Source organism: Salvelinus fontinalis, chromosome 4 (assembly GCF_029448725.1).
Source record: "Salvelinus fontinalis isolate EN_2023a chromosome 4, ASM2944872v1, whole genome shotgun sequence".
Taxonomy (NCBI): domain Eukaryota; kingdom Metazoa; phylum Chordata; class Actinopteri; order Salmoniformes; family Salmonidae; genus Salvelinus; species Salvelinus fontinalis.
The window spans coordinates 43,958,359-43,978,390 of NC_074668.1; the positions used below are offsets into that span (position 1 = coordinate 43,958,359).

The window sequence follows — 20,032 nt, forward strand, 5'->3', positions numbered from 1 at the left end:
AAGAATGTCTCTGATTTCTGATTGACTGGCCAACAGTTTTTCTGCTTTTTCACATGATTCGTACCATCTCTGCTTCAGTCTGTACAGGGAATATTCAGCTTTTTTGCTGAATAAAGCATTCAGCTCGTATTTGGTTTTCATCAGATTTACCAGAGAAATTTTGTTAGGATTGGACCAATATTCCCTCTCCAGCATTTTGAGCTCTGTTTCAAGTTTATACATTTTCTGTTTATCTAATTTCTTAATAGTAGCTGATCGTTGTATCATTTCTCCGCGTATGTAAGCTTTAAATGCTTCCCAGACATGTACCTGTTTTGCACTATTGAAGTTTGTTTCAAAAAATATCGTAATGTGTGTTTTAAGGAATTCGCAAAACACCTTGTCCTGTTAGAGGCTGGTGTTCAATCGCCAACATTTACATTTTTCTCTTTCTTCTCCTATTCCAAAAGTCAGATCAATGGGTGCATGATCTGTCATAGCTATCGTCCCCACAGTGCAAGCACCCACTTTATCTATGAGAGTGTGTGAGATCAGAAATGAGTTGATGTGTAAATAAACAGTGTGCCTATTCGAAAAGAATGTGTAATAGCGAGTGGATGGATTGATCAATCTCCATATATCATAAAGACCAGCATTTTTACACAGTGTTTACATTGCTTCTTGAGTTTGAGGTCCTGGTTAGGCCAGTTTTGATTGATCTGAAAATGAAGAAGTCTGGATCCTCCTCATTCAGAGCAGAAATATTTCACGATATCATATTTTGTCCTGAAAACTTTACAAGTAAAATCAAGATTCATCCCTCTTTGCCCTTAAACTCTTTTTCCACTTGAACATTTATACTTTTGAAAAATAGAATAGAGACACCTCTTTTTGAGGGGGTTGAATGTATTATGGTAAGCACTGCCCACCCATCTGTCTCCCACACTAGGAGCATCCTTTTCCAGCAGGTGAGTCTCTTGGAGCATAATCACATCTGAGTGTTTTTGTTTAAGATAATTCAATACCTTTCATATTTTTAAATATGAACCTAATCCGTTCACATTCCACGACGTAACTTTAATCACATTGGTCGTCATATCTGAAAGGTTGTAAACATATTATTACCAAAACGTGACGAGTGTTAGAATATTTGAAATCAATGCGTTTCTGATAGCCACTGCTATCGAATCAAAGAAAGTGAACGACTGGTAGTGCCCCCCACCTAGAACAGTAAACTTCCCATAGAACAAATATATCATAAACATATCCCAACCCCGTAAGATACAACAACAAAAAATCTCCCTCCCCCCCCTAAACTAGGCCTTCATCCGTGTGAAGTGTCCCGAGGTCTTCCGAGCGCTGATGCTCCAACTAGAATAAGCACGTTTTACCAACGCCAAATATTAGGCATAACCATATCCAGTTTGAAATGACAAAGATCAACCAAAAACACTGAACATAAAGACAGGCTGATCATTATTCTCACAAAGAGAAGAGATTACCTTTCTCATGTAGACTGATAATAACTGTCTAATTCCATAAGGCAGGAATGTAAGCAAAGAACAAACACAAAAGGGAGACCGGTAAAGGTCATAATAATGACACGCCAGTATATAATAATGATAAAATAAGCAAACATTTTGGGTTGTGCCCATCACGCATGGCACCAACATGCCTGCTGTGGCCTATATTGCTGTTATATGAGTGAAAAGTTAAAATAGTAGATATGTTTATCCCCAGTAGAACCATAAAACCGAATGATATGCCTGGACTATAATCATGTTTAATCTAGTACTATAATGATATCAACTGTAAACTAGAAAGATACATTATGGGCAGAATTCGCAGAATAAATACTCAATGAGACTGTTACAACATAGGAAGTTCTCCTATAACCTTGGAGAAAAATGGTAGTCCATCCGTGATGAACCACCGCCACCATGTGGATCTTCCATAGCCTACCGCGCTACTCAAAGTGTCTATCTCCGACTGTAATTTTCCTGGAATTAAAGACATTCGAGTTTTTCGATCCCAGTCTCCATTTTTTCAACAGTGTCGTTTAGGCGGGTGTTCTTGTCCTCCAAGGGTGATATCCTCTCTTCTGTGTTTGTAACTTGGTTGTCGAGAATATTGACTTTTGTTTTCAATGAGCCCACTGCATATTTTATTTCAGCCACATCTTCACCCACTTTCGCAATTTTCTCCGCTCAAGATTTGTGCTGATTTTACGAATCTCATTTAGAACTGGGGTCATCCGGCTGTTCTTCTCCGCCATTGTCCTTGCTAGCTGCAGGTAGAGACGCCATTTTCGTGTTTTTCGTCAAAAGTGTCTGCTTTTGTGCGTTTCTAAGTCGTTTTTCCATGTGACTGAAATATTGGACAATTAGTTAACAAAATGTGTAACTAGGCTTTGAATAATTAGTTAAAATATGTTTGAAGCGAGGCATTGAATAATTAGTTAGAATATAGTTGAAGCTACACAGCCTCTTTAGTTAGCTGCTGCTCCTCTCCACATCGTAGCTGGAACCTGTATTTCATTTTTTTATGCCAACATTTCCAAAAACATGTTTTAATTTTGTCATTATGGGGTACTGTGTGCAGCTGGGTGATTTCAGGGTGTACCACAACAAAATGTGGAATAAGTAAAGAGGCATGAATACTTTCTGAAGTCACTGTAGCTGAGTCACATCGCACACTACACATAAGGCTACATTCAGGGGTTAAATTGGGAATTCACCGGGTTAGAATTCATTTTTTAGGCTAACCCCATAGAGAATGATAGAGGCCTCTAGTGGCATTGAGGGCTTCCAACATGCTTCCACCATTTTAAAGCAGTCAAAGTAATCAACTGGGTGGAGATTCCTAGGAGTTGTAGCCTTAATGATGCTGCTCATGCTGTCGCAGATGCTATAATGGCACAGATATGAAGATGAGTCCTCTATCTATCTCTATGGCTAACCTTAACAACTTCATGTCCACTCCCCAGCTCAACCCTACACCTAGCTTCATATCCACTTCCCAGCTCAACCCCTAGCCATAAACCTAGCCATAACCCTGAACCAGTTACAGTGTATGACAGACAGCCAGACTGAAAGACATGCAGGCAGGAAGACAGATAGACTGCCAGATGGACAGACAGACAAGAGGGGATACATTCACATCCCTAGTCAAATATGAGATGCATATTCCAGCAGAGTTTCCACCTGCTTATTCAGAGCAAGCATTATACTGGCAGCCTGCAGGGGATAGATATGCATACAAACTTGCCAGCTGCCTCCTCCTTCAAGGACACACTGACAGCTGATCTATGTCCACAATTATAAGTGGATGTGGTTTCCACACACTTGCACATTCCTGTACGCTCCCTCCATAACACAGTAGAGGATCCATTCTGGGTTTCTTTGTGGAGGCTTTTATCAAAACTATACTAGAAGGCTATTTGTGCTAATTCTTCAATTCATTAGTAATTATCAGTTTAGAATGTAGAACTTGGCAACACTGTTATGTATGTGTGTGTGTGTGTGTGTGTGTGTGTGTGTGTGTGTGTGTGTGTGTGTGTGTGTGTGTGTGTGTGTGTGTGTGTGTGTGTGTGTGTGTGTGTGTGTGTGTGTGTGTGTGTGCGTCTATGTCTGTAGCTTGGAGTTAAAGATCCTCAGTGGTCAAACCTTGTCACATGAAACGGTATATTTAAAGGTATATTCAACGATATGACATCACCATAAACAGCAGAACAACTGCCTTCTTACAGACGTCAACAACAACAACACAAGTCAAACCAAAAAAGGCAACTTTGTCAACATACATACTTGACCCAGCACACTGTAATTGGTGGAGATGCCAGCAGTGCCAGACATGTGAGGGGGAAGCTCTCTGTTGCCCTCCAGTGTTTCTTATCTCAGGCAGCAAATGCATTGGGCCAGGCACATACACTTGGACTATTGTCGAGTAATAGTCTAAAACTGCTTCCTCTCTCGGTGTGTTCTTTCCCTTGTCTGCACTGACAAATGAGAACTGGGAAGGTGAAATACCTACTTGACGTCCTCCATATTGCTTTACCTTATTCTCTATTTTCAGATCAGTGCAGATAAGGAGCGGAAGAGGAAACGAGGAAACCACTTTAGACTGTTTCTGTTTTAGAATTATAGTTGTATTATCCTAGGGTCACAAAGAGAGAGGTTTTGGCAGAAAAACGGTGATGCAATACTGTATGTTATCCTTCTCCTCAGGAATCTCTCTCTTTCTGTCCAACACATTGGAAATAAATCTCCTGGTTCCTTGGAAAGGAGAAAAATAAAATTCCTTACAAGAATCTCTTCCCGCAAGTATCTGACCCCTTAGGGGGAAGGGGTCAGGTATGTATCTTTGTGTGTGTGTGTGTGTGTGTGTGTGTGTGTGTGTGTGTGTGTGTGTGTGTGTGTGTGTGTGTGTGTGTGTGTGTGTGTGTGTGTGTGTGTGTGTGTGTGTGTGTGTGTGTGTGTGTGTGTGTGTGTGTGTGTGTGTGTGAGAGACAGAGAGAGAGAGAGAGAGAGAGAGAGAGAGAGAGAGAGAGAGAGAGAGAGAGAGAGAGAGAGAGAGAGAGAGAGAGAGAGAGAGAGAGAGAAATATAATACTCTGGAATGTCCACAGCCACAGAAAGCTCATGCAAACTCTCAACATGAAGGTAAGATGATTCACATCGACTATTTACTCCTTTTAATATACTCAGTTGATTTCTACGCAGGTAAAAACAATATTGCTGTATAGTCGTTAGGAATTTAGGCTCAGGCTGTTGGAAAGTTGTGAAATACAAACAGAATTTAATTGCAGCATTCCTCTCCTCTCCTTAGCATCGTCTGTCAGTCTCTCTGATCTGTCTGCCATGGCTCTTCTTTGGGATGTTCTCACCCAGTAATTGTGTGGAGCCTGTGCATTGCCAGTGGGGATCCTACGGAGATTGGTCAGAGTGTGATGGCTGCACTAAAACACAGGTTAGAAACCAAACTAATCATCCGAAGTCATGCCTGTGAGCTCCACTGGACTCATGAATGGCAACCAGGTAGCATACAGTGTATTCCCCTTTATTGACATTAGACCAATGTTGGGGTATATCTATGTGTTATAGTCTCGGACCCGTGCCATGGTGGTATATGCCCAGTTTGGGGGGAGCCCATGCAGTGGAGGGGCCACTCAGACCCAGCCCTGTGAGACTGCTCGAGGCTGCCCCCTGAAGGAAGGCTGTGGAGGGAGGTTCCGCTGCCGCTCAGGTAACTAAATCAAACTTTAATAACAATGCATTTCAAATCCTCAGTAGGTTTTACAACAGAATGTAAAATAGAGTCAGTAAGAAAAATGTTGAGCACAGAACATGAAATATTAGCATGCGTGCGTGTGTGTGTGTTTCCTGTGTGCTACAGGGAAGTGTATCAGCCAGTCTATGGTGTGTAATGGAGATCAGGACTGTGAGGAAGACAACCAGGATGAACTGAAGTGTGACCCAGACAAGACATTCCCTGTTTGTAACAATGACAAACCACCACCCAATGTTGAGCATCTAGGACTGGGGTAAGAGCTGGGGTATCTTTCTCTCCTTCATCCCCTCCCCCGCTCTCGCTCTCTCGCTCGCTCCTCTTTCTCTCTCTCATTCTTTCAGACACACACACAATCCTGGGCATCTGTGGTGATGTGCGGTGCCTTCTCCTTGAATTTCCAGGTTTGATGCAGTGACAGGAAAACAGAGAGGAAGTGTGATCAACACTAAGAGCTATGGAGGCCAGTGCAGGACTGTCTTCAGTGGGGACAACAAGGTCCTCTACAGGCTGCCCCAGAGCACTCTGAGGTACAACTTTGAGGTAAAAAATCCCACAGTTAAGTTCACATACTTGTGAAAATTAACATTTATAAAGAGAGCACATGGGACTGAATATATGTAAGAATATAAATTGCAACAGGGTGATCAAATTAAGATCTGTATATGATTCCTATCTGTACAGGTCAAAGTTCAGAATGATTTCAGCGATGAATTCTACACCAGCTCCTGGTCCTACGCCAAGGACGTAGTCAAGAGAGAGACAACGACGGGTACAACCACAGGATTCAACAACTATGACTTCCATCAGACGGAGGAAAAAAACAGGGTCTGTCGGATCTGTATGATGAAATGTCTTCTATAAATCGTAGTTTTATTAGGAGATATGCTGAGCTTAAGAGATGGCTTTCAACAGACCCCTGACCTTTGCAATAGCAGTTCACGTGTGAGGATGACTCCATTTTATTTCACATCCACCATGTACCTGATATCCATTGTTATCATTGTTTTCATTCATTGTCTTCCAGAGTTTAGAATTATTGACTCAGTATTTATTCTACTTAAAACAAATATTTTCCAAAACTGTGATAGAGGTATTGTGAGATGATCTATTATGGTTTGTTTTTGCTCTGTAGAACAACCACCTGTTGGTGGTAAAGAACAACGTTGAGGTGGCTCAGTTCCAGAACAATGCCCCAGGATACCTCTCTCTGTCTGAGGAGTTCTGGAAGGTTCTGGCCACGCTCCCCACTGTGTACGACTACGCTACCTATAGGATGGTGGTGGAGAGGTTTGGAACCCACTACCTCTCCGAGGGGACCCTGGGCGGATACTTCCACGCCTTACTCAGCATCGACCAGGAAACAGCCACACAGATGGGTGAGACAATTGAGGCAACTCCAGCTGAGACTGAGGCTGCCCTAATGTTGACACTGCAGGCATATCATTCTTGTGACAACAGTAGTGGGAGTAACAGTGCAATAGCTTGAACACATCAACTCTGTTGGTTAGACTGCTGGGTCCAATGGCCCAATTGGTTGGAGCATGAGGCTCGTAACAGATGTTGAAGAAGACTTTGAATAAAGTAAATCATAACAATTCAATTAAGCCATCAGAACTTCATTGGATGTCCTTGGAACCAACTTTTATATAGTATAGTTTGGTTCCAACTTTTCCTTGGCAAGTGATGATTTTCTGTTGTTGTTACCGTTCTCCCTTCTGCATCTGCAGCCAAGGTCACGTGGAAGTATAATGAGTGTACCAAGACCAAACACCGGATTCTGTTCGTTTCATGGACAACCGAGAAATGTAGAAAGGATGAAAAGGAATATACACTACCCAACCCCCCATGTAAGTTTATTTAAGCAACAATGTAAAACCAAAAGAATTGACAATGTACAATGTAAGATTTGTGACATTTTGGCTATGAAGTGATCTCTTACTGTAATTCTGAAGGCTCGAAACTCAATGGAATCAAATGAATCAACAGTATTTATTGATATTTACAGTAAATATGCTATATATATTCACTATACAGAAGCCCTTGTGGTAGCTCATCATGTAATGTAACTGTATAAGCTTCTGTAATGAAATCCTGATCACTCTAATCCCTGATGCCTTTATTGCTTTAATAGCCATCAGTAGGTCTGACACGGTAAAGAAGGTGGATGTGGAGGGAGGGGTCACTGCACACATCGCAGCCCTTAAGGCTCTGGACCTCAACACTCCAAGTAAAAACTGGGAAATGTACAAGAACTGGGCGGAGTCTGTGCGGACCTTGCCTGTAGTCATCAAACGAAAGGTGAGAGCGGTACAGGAGAAAGATTATCGGTGGATGAAAACAATATCTGAGCTGGCGTCATTGGTTGAGGGCAAAACAGTCAATTACATAAGGTAGAGCAAAATAGGTTAAGCGATGAAATTATACATTAAAAAGGACTACAGAGTCGCGTTACAGCTTTTGAAACAATAATTCATCCCTTTGTCTTGGGAAAAGGCTTGCTATGTTGGTTCCTCCCTGTGTTTGGTGTGAATGGTTCCAGATGAGGCCTCTGTATGAGCTGGTGAAGGAGGTGCAGTGTGCTGGGGTGAAGAGGCTCCACCTGAAGCGTGCCATCGAGCAGTACCTGAATGAGAGGCACCCATGTCGCTGCCAGCCCTGCAGGAACAACGGCCTGGTGGTGATGGCTGGGGATAAGTGTAGCTGCATCTGTAAACCTGGAACAGACGGACTGGCCTGTGAGAAAGGGAAGGAGGTGGAGGGGCAGGAGGGTAGGTGACATTTGATACGTCGTGCGGATACTCCAGATGATGGCATTTGTGTATTCCTTTCTCGCGAACTTGAAGTTTGCTTGGGCGCTTGCAGGCATTTCTCTACATTCCCATCCAGATTACATATGGACCCATAACCTCTCTCTCTCTCCGTCCTTCCTTTCCTTTTCACTCTGTGTCCTTCTTTCCCCACAACTCTACATTCCATCACTCTCTCTGTCCCCCTCTCTCTCTCCCTCCCTCCCTCTCGAAGGGGTGATACATGGCAGCTGGTCTTGCTGGTCTGGCTGGACTCCTTGCTCCGGAGGTCAGAGGTCACGAACACGTGCATGCAGTAACCCCGCCCCTCAGAGAGGCGGCCAGCACTGCAACGGAGAGGTCAGGGAGACGACAGGCTGCGCTGATGACCAAGACCTCCAATACCTCCAGTCAGAACTACTGCTGCTTCTCTACACACTTAGTGATAAGACTTTATGCATGAACACTACACAACAAATAAATGACACGGCATACTTAACGATAACAAAAGACAGTGTTGAAAAAGCCACGCATGAGCAACACGTTGCTGTCTTCTGTAACTTCCGCCTTCACATTGGCGCGGCAGGTAGTGTCATGTTTTGTCTTTGATCTTCATGTCTTGTCCCTGTGCTTCCCTCTGCTGGTCTTATTAGGTTCTTTCCCTCTTTCTATTCCTCTCTCTCCTCCTCCCTCTCTCCCTCCCCCGCTCTCTCTCTCTATCGTTCCGTTCCTGCTCCCAGCTGTTTCTCTTTCTCCTAACGACCTCATTTACTCTTTCACACCTGTCCCCTATTTTGCCCTCTGATTTGAGTCCCTATTTCTCCCTCTGTTTTCTGCTTCTGTCTTTGTCGGATTCTTGTTTGATGTTTGCTGTTCTGTGTCCTTGTTCCGCCCTATCGTGTTTTTGCCTTCATCTGATGCTGCGTGTGAGCAGGTGTCTAGTGGTCGCGTCTCCAGTCGTTCATCTCTACTGACGAGAGGATTTCAGTTTTCCTGTTTTGTTTTTACCTTAGATATATCAGGAGTATCGTTTTTTGTCTAAGACTGGAATAAAGACTCTGTTTCTATTTCGTCGCTTTTGGGTCCTCCTTCATCAGCATAACAGAAGAATCCGACCAAGAATGGACCCAGCGACTACGGATTCTCTCTACACTACCGTCAAGTTCCAGGGAGCAATGCTCGGCAGACACGAGCAGGAATTGTCTGCTGCTCGTCATGCCGTTGAGACCCTGGCCGCTCAGGTTTCCGATCTCTCAGGACAGTTTCAGAGTCTTCGTCTCGTACCACAAGCTACTTCCTGGTCTTCCGAGTCTCCGGAACCCAGGGTTAATAATCCACCATGTTACTCTGGACAGCCCACTGAGTGTCGCTCCTTTCTCACCCAGTGTGATATTGTGTTCTCTCTCCAGCCCAACACATACTCTGGAGAGAGAGCTCGGATCGCTTACGTCATATCACTCCTTACTGGGCGGGCTCGGGAGTGGGGCACAGCTATCTGGGAGGCAAGGGCTGAGTGTTCTGACGTTTATCTGAACTTTAAGGAGGAGATGATACGGGTCTTTGATCGTTCAGTTTTTGGAAAGGAGGCTTCCAGGGGTCTGGCTTCCCTATGTCAAGGTGATCGATCCATAACGGATTACTCTATAGAGTTTCGTACTCTTGCTGCATCCAGTGACTGGAACGAGCCGGCGTTGCTCGCTCGTTTTCTGGAGGGACTCCACGCTGAGGTTAAGGATGAGATTCTCTCCCGGGAGGTTCCTTCCAGCGTGGACTCGTTGATTGCACTCGCCATCCGCATAGAACGACGGGTAGATCTTCGTCACCGAGCTCGGGGAAGAGAGCTCGCGTTAGCGGGGCTTCCCTTCTCCGCATCTCGACCATCTCCTTCCATCGGCTCAGAGACTGAGCCCATGCAGCTGGGAGGTGTTCACATCTCGACTAAGGAGAGGGAACGGAGAATCACCAACCGCCTTTGCTTCTATTGCGGTTCTGCTGGACATTTTGTCATGTCATGTCCAGTTAAAGGTCAGAGATCATCAGTAAGCGGAGGGCTACTGGTGAGCGCTACTACTCAGGTCTCTCCATCAAGATCCTGTACGACCTTGTCGGTCCATCTACGCTGGACCGGGTCGGCTGCTTCCTGCAGTGCCTTGATAGACTCTGGGGCTGAGGGTTGTTTTATGGACGAAGCATGGGCTCGGAAACATGACATTCCTCTCAGAGAGTTAGGGAGGATCACACCCATGTTCGCCTTAGATGGTAGTTCTCTCCCCAGTATCAGATATGAGACACTACCTTTAACCCTCACAGTATCTGGTAACCACAGTGAGACCATTTCTTTTTTGATTTTTTGTTCACCTGTTACACCTGTTGTTTTGGGTCATCCCTGGCTAGTATGTCATAATCCTTCTATTAATTGGTCTAGTAATTCTATCCTATCCTGGAACGTTTCTTGTCATGTGAAGTGTTTAATGTCTGCTATTCCTCCTGTTTCTTCTGTCCCCTCTACTCAGGAGGAGCCTGGTGATGTGACAGGAGTGCCGGAGGAACATCATGATCTACGCACGGTCTTCAGTCGGTCCAGAGCCAACTCTCTTCCTCCTCACCGGTCGTATGATTGTTGTATTGATCTCCATCCGGGGACCACTTCTCCTCGGGGTAGATTATTCTCTCTGTCGGCTCCCGAACGTAAGGCTCTCGATGATTATCTGTCTGCTGAAGGCATTCAGATGGATCCCGCTAAGGTCCAGGATGTCAGCGATTGGCCTGTTCCTAAGTCACGTGTCGAGTTACAGCGCTTTCTCGGTTTCGCTAATTTCTATCGGCGTTTCATTCGTAATTTCGGTCAAGTGGCTGCCCCTCTCACAGCTCTGACTTCTGTCAAGTCTTGCTTTAAGTGGTCTGGTTCCGCCCAGGGAGCTTTTGATCTCCTCAAGAAGCGTGTTACATCCGCCCCTATCCTTGTTACTCCTGACGTCACTAAACAATTCATTGTCGAGGTTGACGCTTCAGAGGTGGGCGTGGGAGCCATTCTGTCCCAGCGCTTCCAGTCTGACGATAAGGTCCATCCTTGCGCTTACTTTTCTCATCGATTGTCGCCATCGGAACCCGAGGGGATTCTCCCTGAAGGTCGTGTTGTCGGGTTGACTGTCTGGGGAATTGAGAGACAGGTAAAGCAAGCACTCACTCACACTGCGTCGCCGCGCGCTTGTCCTAGTAACCTTCTGTTCGTTCCTGTCTCTATTCGTCTGGCTGTTCTTCAGTGGGCTCATTCTGCCAAGTTAGCTGGTCACCCCGGCGTTCGGGGTACGCTTGCTTCTATTCGCCAGCGGTTTTGGTGGCCTACTCAGGAGCGGGACACGCGCCGTTTCGTGGCTGCTTGTCCGGACTGCGCGCAGACTAAGTCAGGTAACTCTCCTCATGCCGGTCGTCTTAGACCGCTTCCCATTCCTTCTCGACCATGGTCTCAGATCGCCTTAGACTTTAGTACCGGTCTGCCTTCGTCTGCGGGGAGGACTGTGAGAGCCGCCAATAAACGTAGGATTAAGAGTCCTAGGTATTGTCGCGGTCAGAGAGTGTGGCTTTCCACTCGTAACCTTCCCCTTACGACAGCTTCTCGCAAGTTGACTCCGCGGTTCATTGGTCCGTTCCGTGTCTCTCAGGTCGTCAATCCTGTCGCTGTGCGACTGCTTCTTCCGCGACATCTTCGTCGCGTCCACCCTGTCTTCCATGTCTCTTGTGTCAAGCCTTTTCTTCGCGCTCCCGTTCGTCTTCCCTCCCCCCCTCCCGTCCTTGTCGAGGGCGCACCTATTTACAAGGAACGGAGGATCATGGACATGCGTTCTCAGGGACGTGGTCAACAGTATTTAGTGGATGGGGAGGGTTTCGGTCCTGAGGAGAGGAGTTGGGTTCCATCTCGGGACGTGCTGGACCGTTCGTTGATTGATGATTTCCTTCGTCGCCGCCAGGGTTCCTCCTCGAGTGCGCCAGGAGGCGCTTGGTGAGTGGGGGGGTACTGTCATCTGATGCTGCGTGTGAGCAGGTGTCTAGTGGTCGCGTCTCCAGTCGTTCATCTCTACTGACGAGAGGATTTCAGTTTTCCTGTTTTGTTTTTACCTTAGATATATCAGGAGTATCGTTTTTTGTCTAAGACTGGAATAAAGACTCTGTTTCTATTTCGTCGCTTTTGGGTCCTCCTTCATCAGCATAACAGGTAGCCTAGTGGTTAGAGCTTTGGACTAGAAACCGAAAAAGGTTGCAAGATTGAATCCCTGAGCTGACAAGGTAAAACTCTGTCGTTCTGCCCCTGAACAAGGCATTTAACCCACTGTTCCTAGGCCGTCATTGAAAATCAGAATGTGTTCTTAACTGACTTGCCTAGTTAAATAAAGGTAAAAAAAAAAAAGTATTACTGACCTTGCAGAATGTCTGTCTGTTTGTGATTCATTCCAGGACCATGGAGCCTCAGTGCTTTGACCTGACCGTCCCACCTAAGGAGACCTGCAGGAGCCCACCTCCTCTCCCTAATGGCTATGTCCTGGTAGGAATTGATGGACAGATAACCACTAAACTGTCGTGTTTCCTTCAGTCCTGCTGCTGGAGAGATACAAGGCATGCAGGCTTTTGCTCTAACCTTGCACTAACACAACTGATTCAGGGATTCAACGAGTCACAATGTCGTTGCGCCAGGCTGCCTCCAAAGCCTGAACATCCTCCTACTGTTTTGTAGCCGTTTCAACCTCCTTATTATAACGCCGTTCCTCCATTTGTAGATGTCATCATCTGGATAGGTTGGACTGTGTTTGACCATCATTTGTGCTGTTAAACTCAGGATCCAAAAGATGTGTATCTGGTGGGCAGTAAGATTGAATACACCTGCATAGAGGGCTACCATCTGATTGGAATAAGGATCGCAGAGTGCACTGTTGCTCAGACATGGAGCACACCTTCCAAAGAGTGCAAGAGTAAGTAGTGCTGCAGTGACAACAGCCCTCTGCATTTGCGCCATTTTGATTTGTCAAGAGATTAAAGCTGGAATCCGCATTGGGGGGGAAAAGCGCCACTGGTTTCCCCCAGGCGCTTTCGTTATTGTATTGTTGTTATTGCATGCACACAGAAATTCTTCCCTGGAACACACACACATACAGTACACACAAAACCAAACACACACATCATGATGATAATTTCCCTCACCTTCTTTCAGGCTCCAGGTGCCATGTCCCGTCCCTTCTAAATGATGTCACAGGCTCTCACTGGCAGCCCACCTATGATATAGGGGAACGTATCCCACTGTCCTGCCCTGAGGGGAGACACATAGTGGGAGAGAAAGAGATCATCTGTGACTCCAGTCTGCACTGGTCACCGGACCCCAACACCATCACATGTAGCCAGGGTAGGTTGATGCATCATTTTTGCAACTTTGAACTCCTACCCAGAAATCAACCTATGTAGAAATGTGTTACTATTTGTCAGTTTACCTGAATGTTGGTATTCTCTACCCTCGGGTAATGCAAATGAAATAACATGTCTTTGTTTTCCTTTATGAATCCAGCACCGAAAACGCTTGACCACCTTGACGGCCCAGCAGGGCAATGCAAACCATGGGAGAAACTCGCCAAAGACAAATGTATCTGCAAAATGCCTTATGAGTGCACGTATGTTCTACCAACCTTTGTCTATATGCAACTTTAACTACTCTAACTACTTGCAGATATACAGGAAGTAAGCTCCCTTTAATACATGTGAGAAGTGGCTCCTTTTGACTGCATATTCTGCATACTCTAAATATGCTCTATGCTTTCTCAAATTTCACCATAGGCACAGATCTAAAATGTTGACCATTAGGAGAGGAAACACAAAACTGACCCCACATCAGCAGTTTCAGGGTTTGCTCTTTTGTTCAGGTCTTCTCTACAGGTGTGTGCCAACAATCTTGAGAATGGTCGGACAAATAGACTGAGCGTGTGCAAGATGCACACCTTAAATTGTCTGGGAAGGAGCTACAAGCTGGCAGAGGACAGCGCCTGCGAGTGGCCAGCCAACACAACTTCCCCCTGCACCGACTGCCAGTTCTGGGAGACTTGTGACGGTACGACTCTGGTTTAACTTGAATTTAAATTGTATTTAACATTTTTGTTACACAGACAAGTAAAGGCTGTAATATGAATATCTATGCTCTTGCACTGTGTGTGTGTGTGAGCATGTACGTGTGTGCGTGTGCGTGTGCGTGTGCGTGTGCGTGTGCGTGTGCGTGTGTGTGTGTGTGTGTGTGTGTGTGCAAACTGCACCAGTTCTCAAGGCCATTCTCCTTGTCTCCTTCTAACAGGACAAACAAACCAGTGTCGCTGTAAGGACTGGGCTGAGTGCTCAGATCCAGGGTTGAGTGTCTGTGTCCGTATGGGGGATGATGCTAACAGTGCCACCCAGACACTGAGCGAGTGTGAGGCAGGACTGAGGAGGTGTAAAGGAGAAAAGGTGTCAGTTGTCAGCATACTACCTTGTAGCGCTTAAGAATCGTGTCCTCTCCTTCGACTCACCATGTCTGTGATAATGACAGAAATTACCCTCCTTCAGCTGTTTAATCCTATCTGTTTTTTTTATTTCACTCTTCAAAAGCATTGCTTTGAAGACATTAAAGCCATTGAAGTATATTAACCACCCATTAGACTTGTTCTCTTTGTATGCTTTTTGAATTGATTGATAATGCTTATTTTTGTGCCAATAAACAAAAACATTTCACAACAGTAAAGTAAGAGCTAATTCTACTCGACCCATGTGTCAGATTTTTTATATTTGCATTTCTTGCCTCATCCAATTTAGAGTTCCATACAATACATAAATTGTTTGCTTGAACCATTCAAAAGATTGACAAGTCACAGCAGCCAGAAATGTATCTGAGGTAAACATAGCATTACATCATAGAATAGCACCACATCCTGCCAACATCTCTCTACATGCTGTTGGTTTAGTAGGGGATGTTCTGTACATGTTGTTCTGTTCCAAATTACCCAGACACCCCTTAATCTGCCAAGAATACCACTGTGACTGACAGTCCATCCCTGTTCTTGACTAGCTGCCTGTTAGCTCTGTGAAAGGCAGGCCAGGCATATGTATGTGTGTGTGTGTGACCAGAAGTCCCCACAAGAATAGTAAACGAACAAAAGTTGACCAGCTGGGGACATTTTGTTAGTCCCCACAAGGTCAAATGCTATTTCTAGGGGGTTTAGGGTTAAGGTTAGAATTAGTGTTAGGGTTAGAATTAAGTTAAATATTAAGGTTAGGAGCTAGGGTTAGTTGTAGGGTTAGGGTTAGGAGCTAGGGTTAGGTTCAGGGTTAGGATAAAGTTTAGGTTTTTGGGTTAGGGTTAGGGTTAGGGTTAAGGTTAGGGTTAGGGTAAGAGTACGGGTTAGGGTTAGGGTTAGGGGTTAGGGAAAATAGGATTTTGAATGGGACTGAATTGTATGTCCCCACAAGGTTAGCTGTACAAGACTGTGTGTGTGTGTGTGTGTGTGTGTGTGTGTGTGTGTGCGCATGTGTGCCTGTGCGAATGCTTGTGTGCACACAAGCTGCAGTACACACTACCATTACACTCAAACCTCCATTACTGGCTGTAAAACAACTTTTCCTTAAATTCAGCAGCACACAAAAGTATCAGAGATTGACTGCAGCCACACACACACACTTGGGATGATTTACAAAGTAAATATCCTACTATTAGGTTATTATCAAAGAGATTGAAGCTGGAATTACAATCAAATCCACAATTTTTACCCAGTGTGTTAACAAAACACTGTCTGCACACACGCACACAATCCTGCAGGCATGCACACACAATTCTTATTGGGCCCGATTCCGAATTAGGAAATTAAGCATTTCTCATGAATGCCTTTCCTATGCACTTCTCAGTAGTTGGTATTCAGATTTACCTTATGAAGGTGCGTAACGGGCTCTGCAGGTGTGGTCCCCTTGCGTGCGCTGAATAAATGTTATTCAACCGCTGAAAACTCTTCCAATTGTTGGCCAACAGATTCTCTCTGGGAGTTTTCATTCAATAGGCTTTTCAGTACATTTATCTTAAGCCATCCCTTTAAATATGGTGTACCGTACCTTTTAGTTTGAATTTTGCCAACAGACTAGAATATATCGATAGAACAGGTTCAGAATATTAGGGATCAATGAAAGAAAGCCATCTAAATATGTGCACATTGTTCCAGGGAATTCTATTCCGTTTATGTGTGCTTAACTCGGGTTGGAATCAGGCCCAACCTAAATACTGGGACCATCTACTTGTGAGGGGAGTGGACCGTGTAGCACACAGAGTGGTTCAGTTGAATGGCGGGTGGTGGGGGGCTGACTGATTCTTACTAAAACGCAGACACACAGTGACCCCCAGTGGTATGTTCAGTTCTGTGCACTGTGCAGAAAGCAGCTGGAGACTCATATTACACTCATTTCCCGGCTGCGTCATGAAAAGTTGCACGTACAGTTCCAAATCAGAAAGCGGCTCATTTACATCAAATCAAATCAAAATGTATGTAAATACAATCATGTCCGACTTTAGACGCAGCTCATAGTTAGTTAGCAAACACGTAATCCATTGGTTATCATCTACACCATCGCAGATGTCATGGAAGTATGGATTACCTAGCAAACTGCCAATCTAGCAAGCCAGCAAGCAGGGTCAAATCTTACAAATAGAGCTACATAAAGACAGAAGAATAATATACTTGTTGAACATAGCTATAGCCATCAGTCTTGTGTGTTTTCATGGTCATCAGTCACTCACTGTTAAGTTTGTCAAGGTCAATAGTTTACAAGCTACCACGGGGCTTTTTGTTGCATGCATATGCTTGCATCACTTGAACGTGACATTTGCTTATGACCAAAAAATGTCTCTCTGTACTGCAAGACTGGCATGGCCAATAGAGGAGTTGGCTACAGAGGCAGAATAATATAAGAAAAATCACTCAATGTCAATAGTATTTTTTACTTATGTTGTAGCTAAATTAGGGTATTCCCAATAGGCTAGCCAAAGTATCATTTGAACAATGGATGTTCCATATTTCTTCCAAAATACTGTACAGTTTTGTCCTGTAATTCACCAAGCCAGCTGGACCTTCTCAGTGGGCTTGGCTGTGCTGACCTCAGGCAGACATGTGTGTCTGTGTGTAGGGGAGTGGAGGGTGGGGGGAGTGGGTATGTGTGTGTGTGTGTGTGTGTGTGTGTGTGTGTGTGTGTGTGTGTGTGTGTGTGTGTGTGTGTGTGTGCGTGCGTGCGTGCGTGCGTGCGTGCGTGCGTGCGTGCGTGCGTGCGTGCGTGCGTGTGTGTGTGTGTGTGTGCGTGTGTGCGTGCGGCTTGCATCATCTGTCCAACCCATGTGAGAGAGTGATACCCAACATGTTTGTTTCAAGGGAGCAATGTATCTTCTTGTATCTTTGAGGGAAGGCAATACATTGGTTCTGATCATTTGGATTAGCTCAGTATCAATCTAAACTTGACACATGATTCTGAGGATTTCTCATAACATCCATTGAATTTGTATTCAAATTGATAATCGCTAGATGTTAGCATGCCATTACGTTGTATCTTCACATCTGTTGGCTAAATCTAAACTGAGCCTATGACTTTGAATATGGATGAGCTGTCTCCACCCAGCGGATAGAACACTCCTTTACAGGAATCTGGGCTTCTGGGCCACTTGGGAATTGATGCATTGGACAGTGCACACTGTCATTGGGACAATGATGTAGGCAACAGGGAAACAACACAAAGATCTGATGCCACTGAGACATGGGACTAGACTGCAACTTGGCTCAAACGTGCCCGACATCTTCTAGAAAATGAGTAGTACGTTCAATTGATTTGAGTCAGTTGATCATTGTAATATCATTTCAAAATACCACTAATACTTCCCGAGGAATGCTGTCGATGAAAATATAGTTTCAGAAATGTGTGGTGCTTCATTGTTTCTTCTTATAAGGCCCGATTCAGACTTAGGATAAGTAAATTAACATGTGCCACTTAACATGTGCTACTTTAAAAGAAATGTCACTTAACATGGACACTTAAAGACCCTTTAGAACCCATAGCGGCCTTGTTTTTCTAACAATAATATCTTTGACAAAATAGAGATTAGAGTCTTTTGTGTTTATCTGTTGGCCTTATGCTATGGTTTGTCATGTTTGCTAGTTACAGATATTCATATTTCTTATTATTTGACAGCTTGCATAACTGTCGTGTTATGGAAGAAGCCCGCACAGTGGAGCTCAAATTAGATTGATTTTCAGTGATATTTATTTACATAGCCAGCTAACACGTTGGTTTGTTTTGCCCTGTTTCTACCGGTGCTATTCAATTGGAAACAGCTAAGTAACTATTCAACTAACTCTGTAGTTATCGGCCAGGCAAGAAGGCAAGAGTTGAGTGGAGTCAGCAGCATTGTGCTTCGTTAGCAACGCTTTCACTTGATTGTCTCACTCCCCCCTACAAAGACTACCAGCTAACTAAGTCATCTGCCCATGGGTCTTGAAGTTTGTGTACCATATATAGCCTTTACAGTTATATTCTAACCCTGCTGGTCATCTATGAACATATTTATTTATTTATTTGTGTGTGCTCTATCCTGTCTGATTATCCATCAGTCTGAAAAAAAAACATATACGCACACAACGAACAGAGAAACAATCTTCACCACTAAGGGCTTTGTAAAATGTTGATTGATTGATTGAATGCAAGGGCTGTATAGCTTCATGATGCTACTGTATGTGTGTGTGTGTGTGTGTGTGTGTGTGTGTGTGTGTGTGTGTGTGTGTGTGTGTGTGTGTGTGTGTGTGTGTGTGTGTGTGTGTGTGTGTGTGTGTGTGTGTGTGTGTGTGTGTGTGTGTGTGTGTGTGTGTGTGTTTATGTGTCGTGGGATTTCATTGGCTGAATGAAAGTGCTGTATAGCATTATGTTTTAGTTTAGTACGACACTTGCAGTATATATGGATATATAGGATCCCCATTAGCTATTGCACATGCAGCGTATGTGTATGGCTGAAAGAAAGAAAGAAAGAAAGAAAGAGTGGAAGTTAGAGAGAAAGAGAGATTGTTTGTGTGAGTGAAAGAGAGACAGAGCGAGACAGAGAGAGAGAGCGAGAAATAGAGAGAAAGAGAGATTATGATCCTGACCACAATTGTATTATATTTGTTCCTCTCTCCCTCTCCCTCTCCCAATGTTCCTCTTCCTGCTAGGTTAGTGAAAGCAAGGGAAGTGATGTGGAGAGTCAGGGCTCAGCAGCAGAAGGCAAGGAGAAAGAGAAGTTAGAGATGATTGGAGGGACAGAGAGGTGGAGCGAGGAGGAGGAGGAGGAGGAAGTGGAGCCAGAGGGTAGTGGAGGGAGAGAGGAAGAGGAGAGTGAAGAGGAGAATCAATCAATCAATCAAATGTTTTTATAAAGCCCTTCTTCCATCAGCTGATGTAACAAAGTGCTGTACAGAAACCCAGCCTAAAACCCCAAACAGCAAGCAATGCAGGTGTAGAAGCACGGTGGCTAGGAAAAACTCCATAGAAAGGCCGGAACCTAGGAAGAAACCTAGAGAGGAACCAGGCTATGAGGGGTGGCAAGTCCTCTTCTGGCTGTGCCGGGTGGAGATTATAACAGAACATGGCCAAGATGTTCAAATGTTCATAGATGACCAGCAGGGTCAAATGGAGGGAGAGAGGAAGAGGAGAGTGAAGAGGAGAGTGTAGAGTGTGAGGAAGAGAAGAGTGAAGAGGAGAATGGAAGGAGAAAGGAAGGGGAGAGTGAAGAGGAGAATGGAGGGAGAGAGGAAGAGGAGAGTGAAGAAGACAGTAAAGAGGAGGGAGAGGAGAGTGAAGAGAAGAGGAACATGGAGAGGAAGAGGAGGAGGAAGAGGAGGAGGAAGAGGAGGAGGAAGAGGGAGAGGAAGAGGGAGAGCACACCAGAGATGGGAGCCTACGTGTCCATGGAGTGCATCT

General features: G+C 44.8%; 1 protein-coding gene across 1 annotated transcript; it reads left to right on the plus strand.

The window, feature by feature from the left end:
• Nucleotides 1–4,605: 4,605 nt before the first annotated feature.
• c7a (complement component 7a) lies at nt 4,606–14,822 on the plus strand. Its single transcript, XM_055920294.1, has 17 exons — nt 4,606–4,639; nt 4,806–4,946; nt 5,081–5,222; nt 5,373–5,520; nt 5,669–5,807; nt 5,949–6,092; nt 6,400–6,643; nt 6,995–7,114; nt 7,399–7,565; nt 7,807–8,035; nt 8,289–8,463; nt 12,506–12,593; nt 12,885–13,017; nt 13,257–13,445; nt 13,605–13,707; nt 13,957–14,141; nt 14,379–14,822. Exons 1-17 carry the CDS (start codon nt 4,619–4,621, stop codon nt 14,561–14,563), a joined length of 2,553 nt encoding a protein of 850 aa, XP_055776269.1. The 5' UTR covers nt 4,606–4,618; the 3' UTR covers nt 14,564–14,822.
• Nucleotides 14,823–20,032: the final 5,210 nt, after the last annotated feature.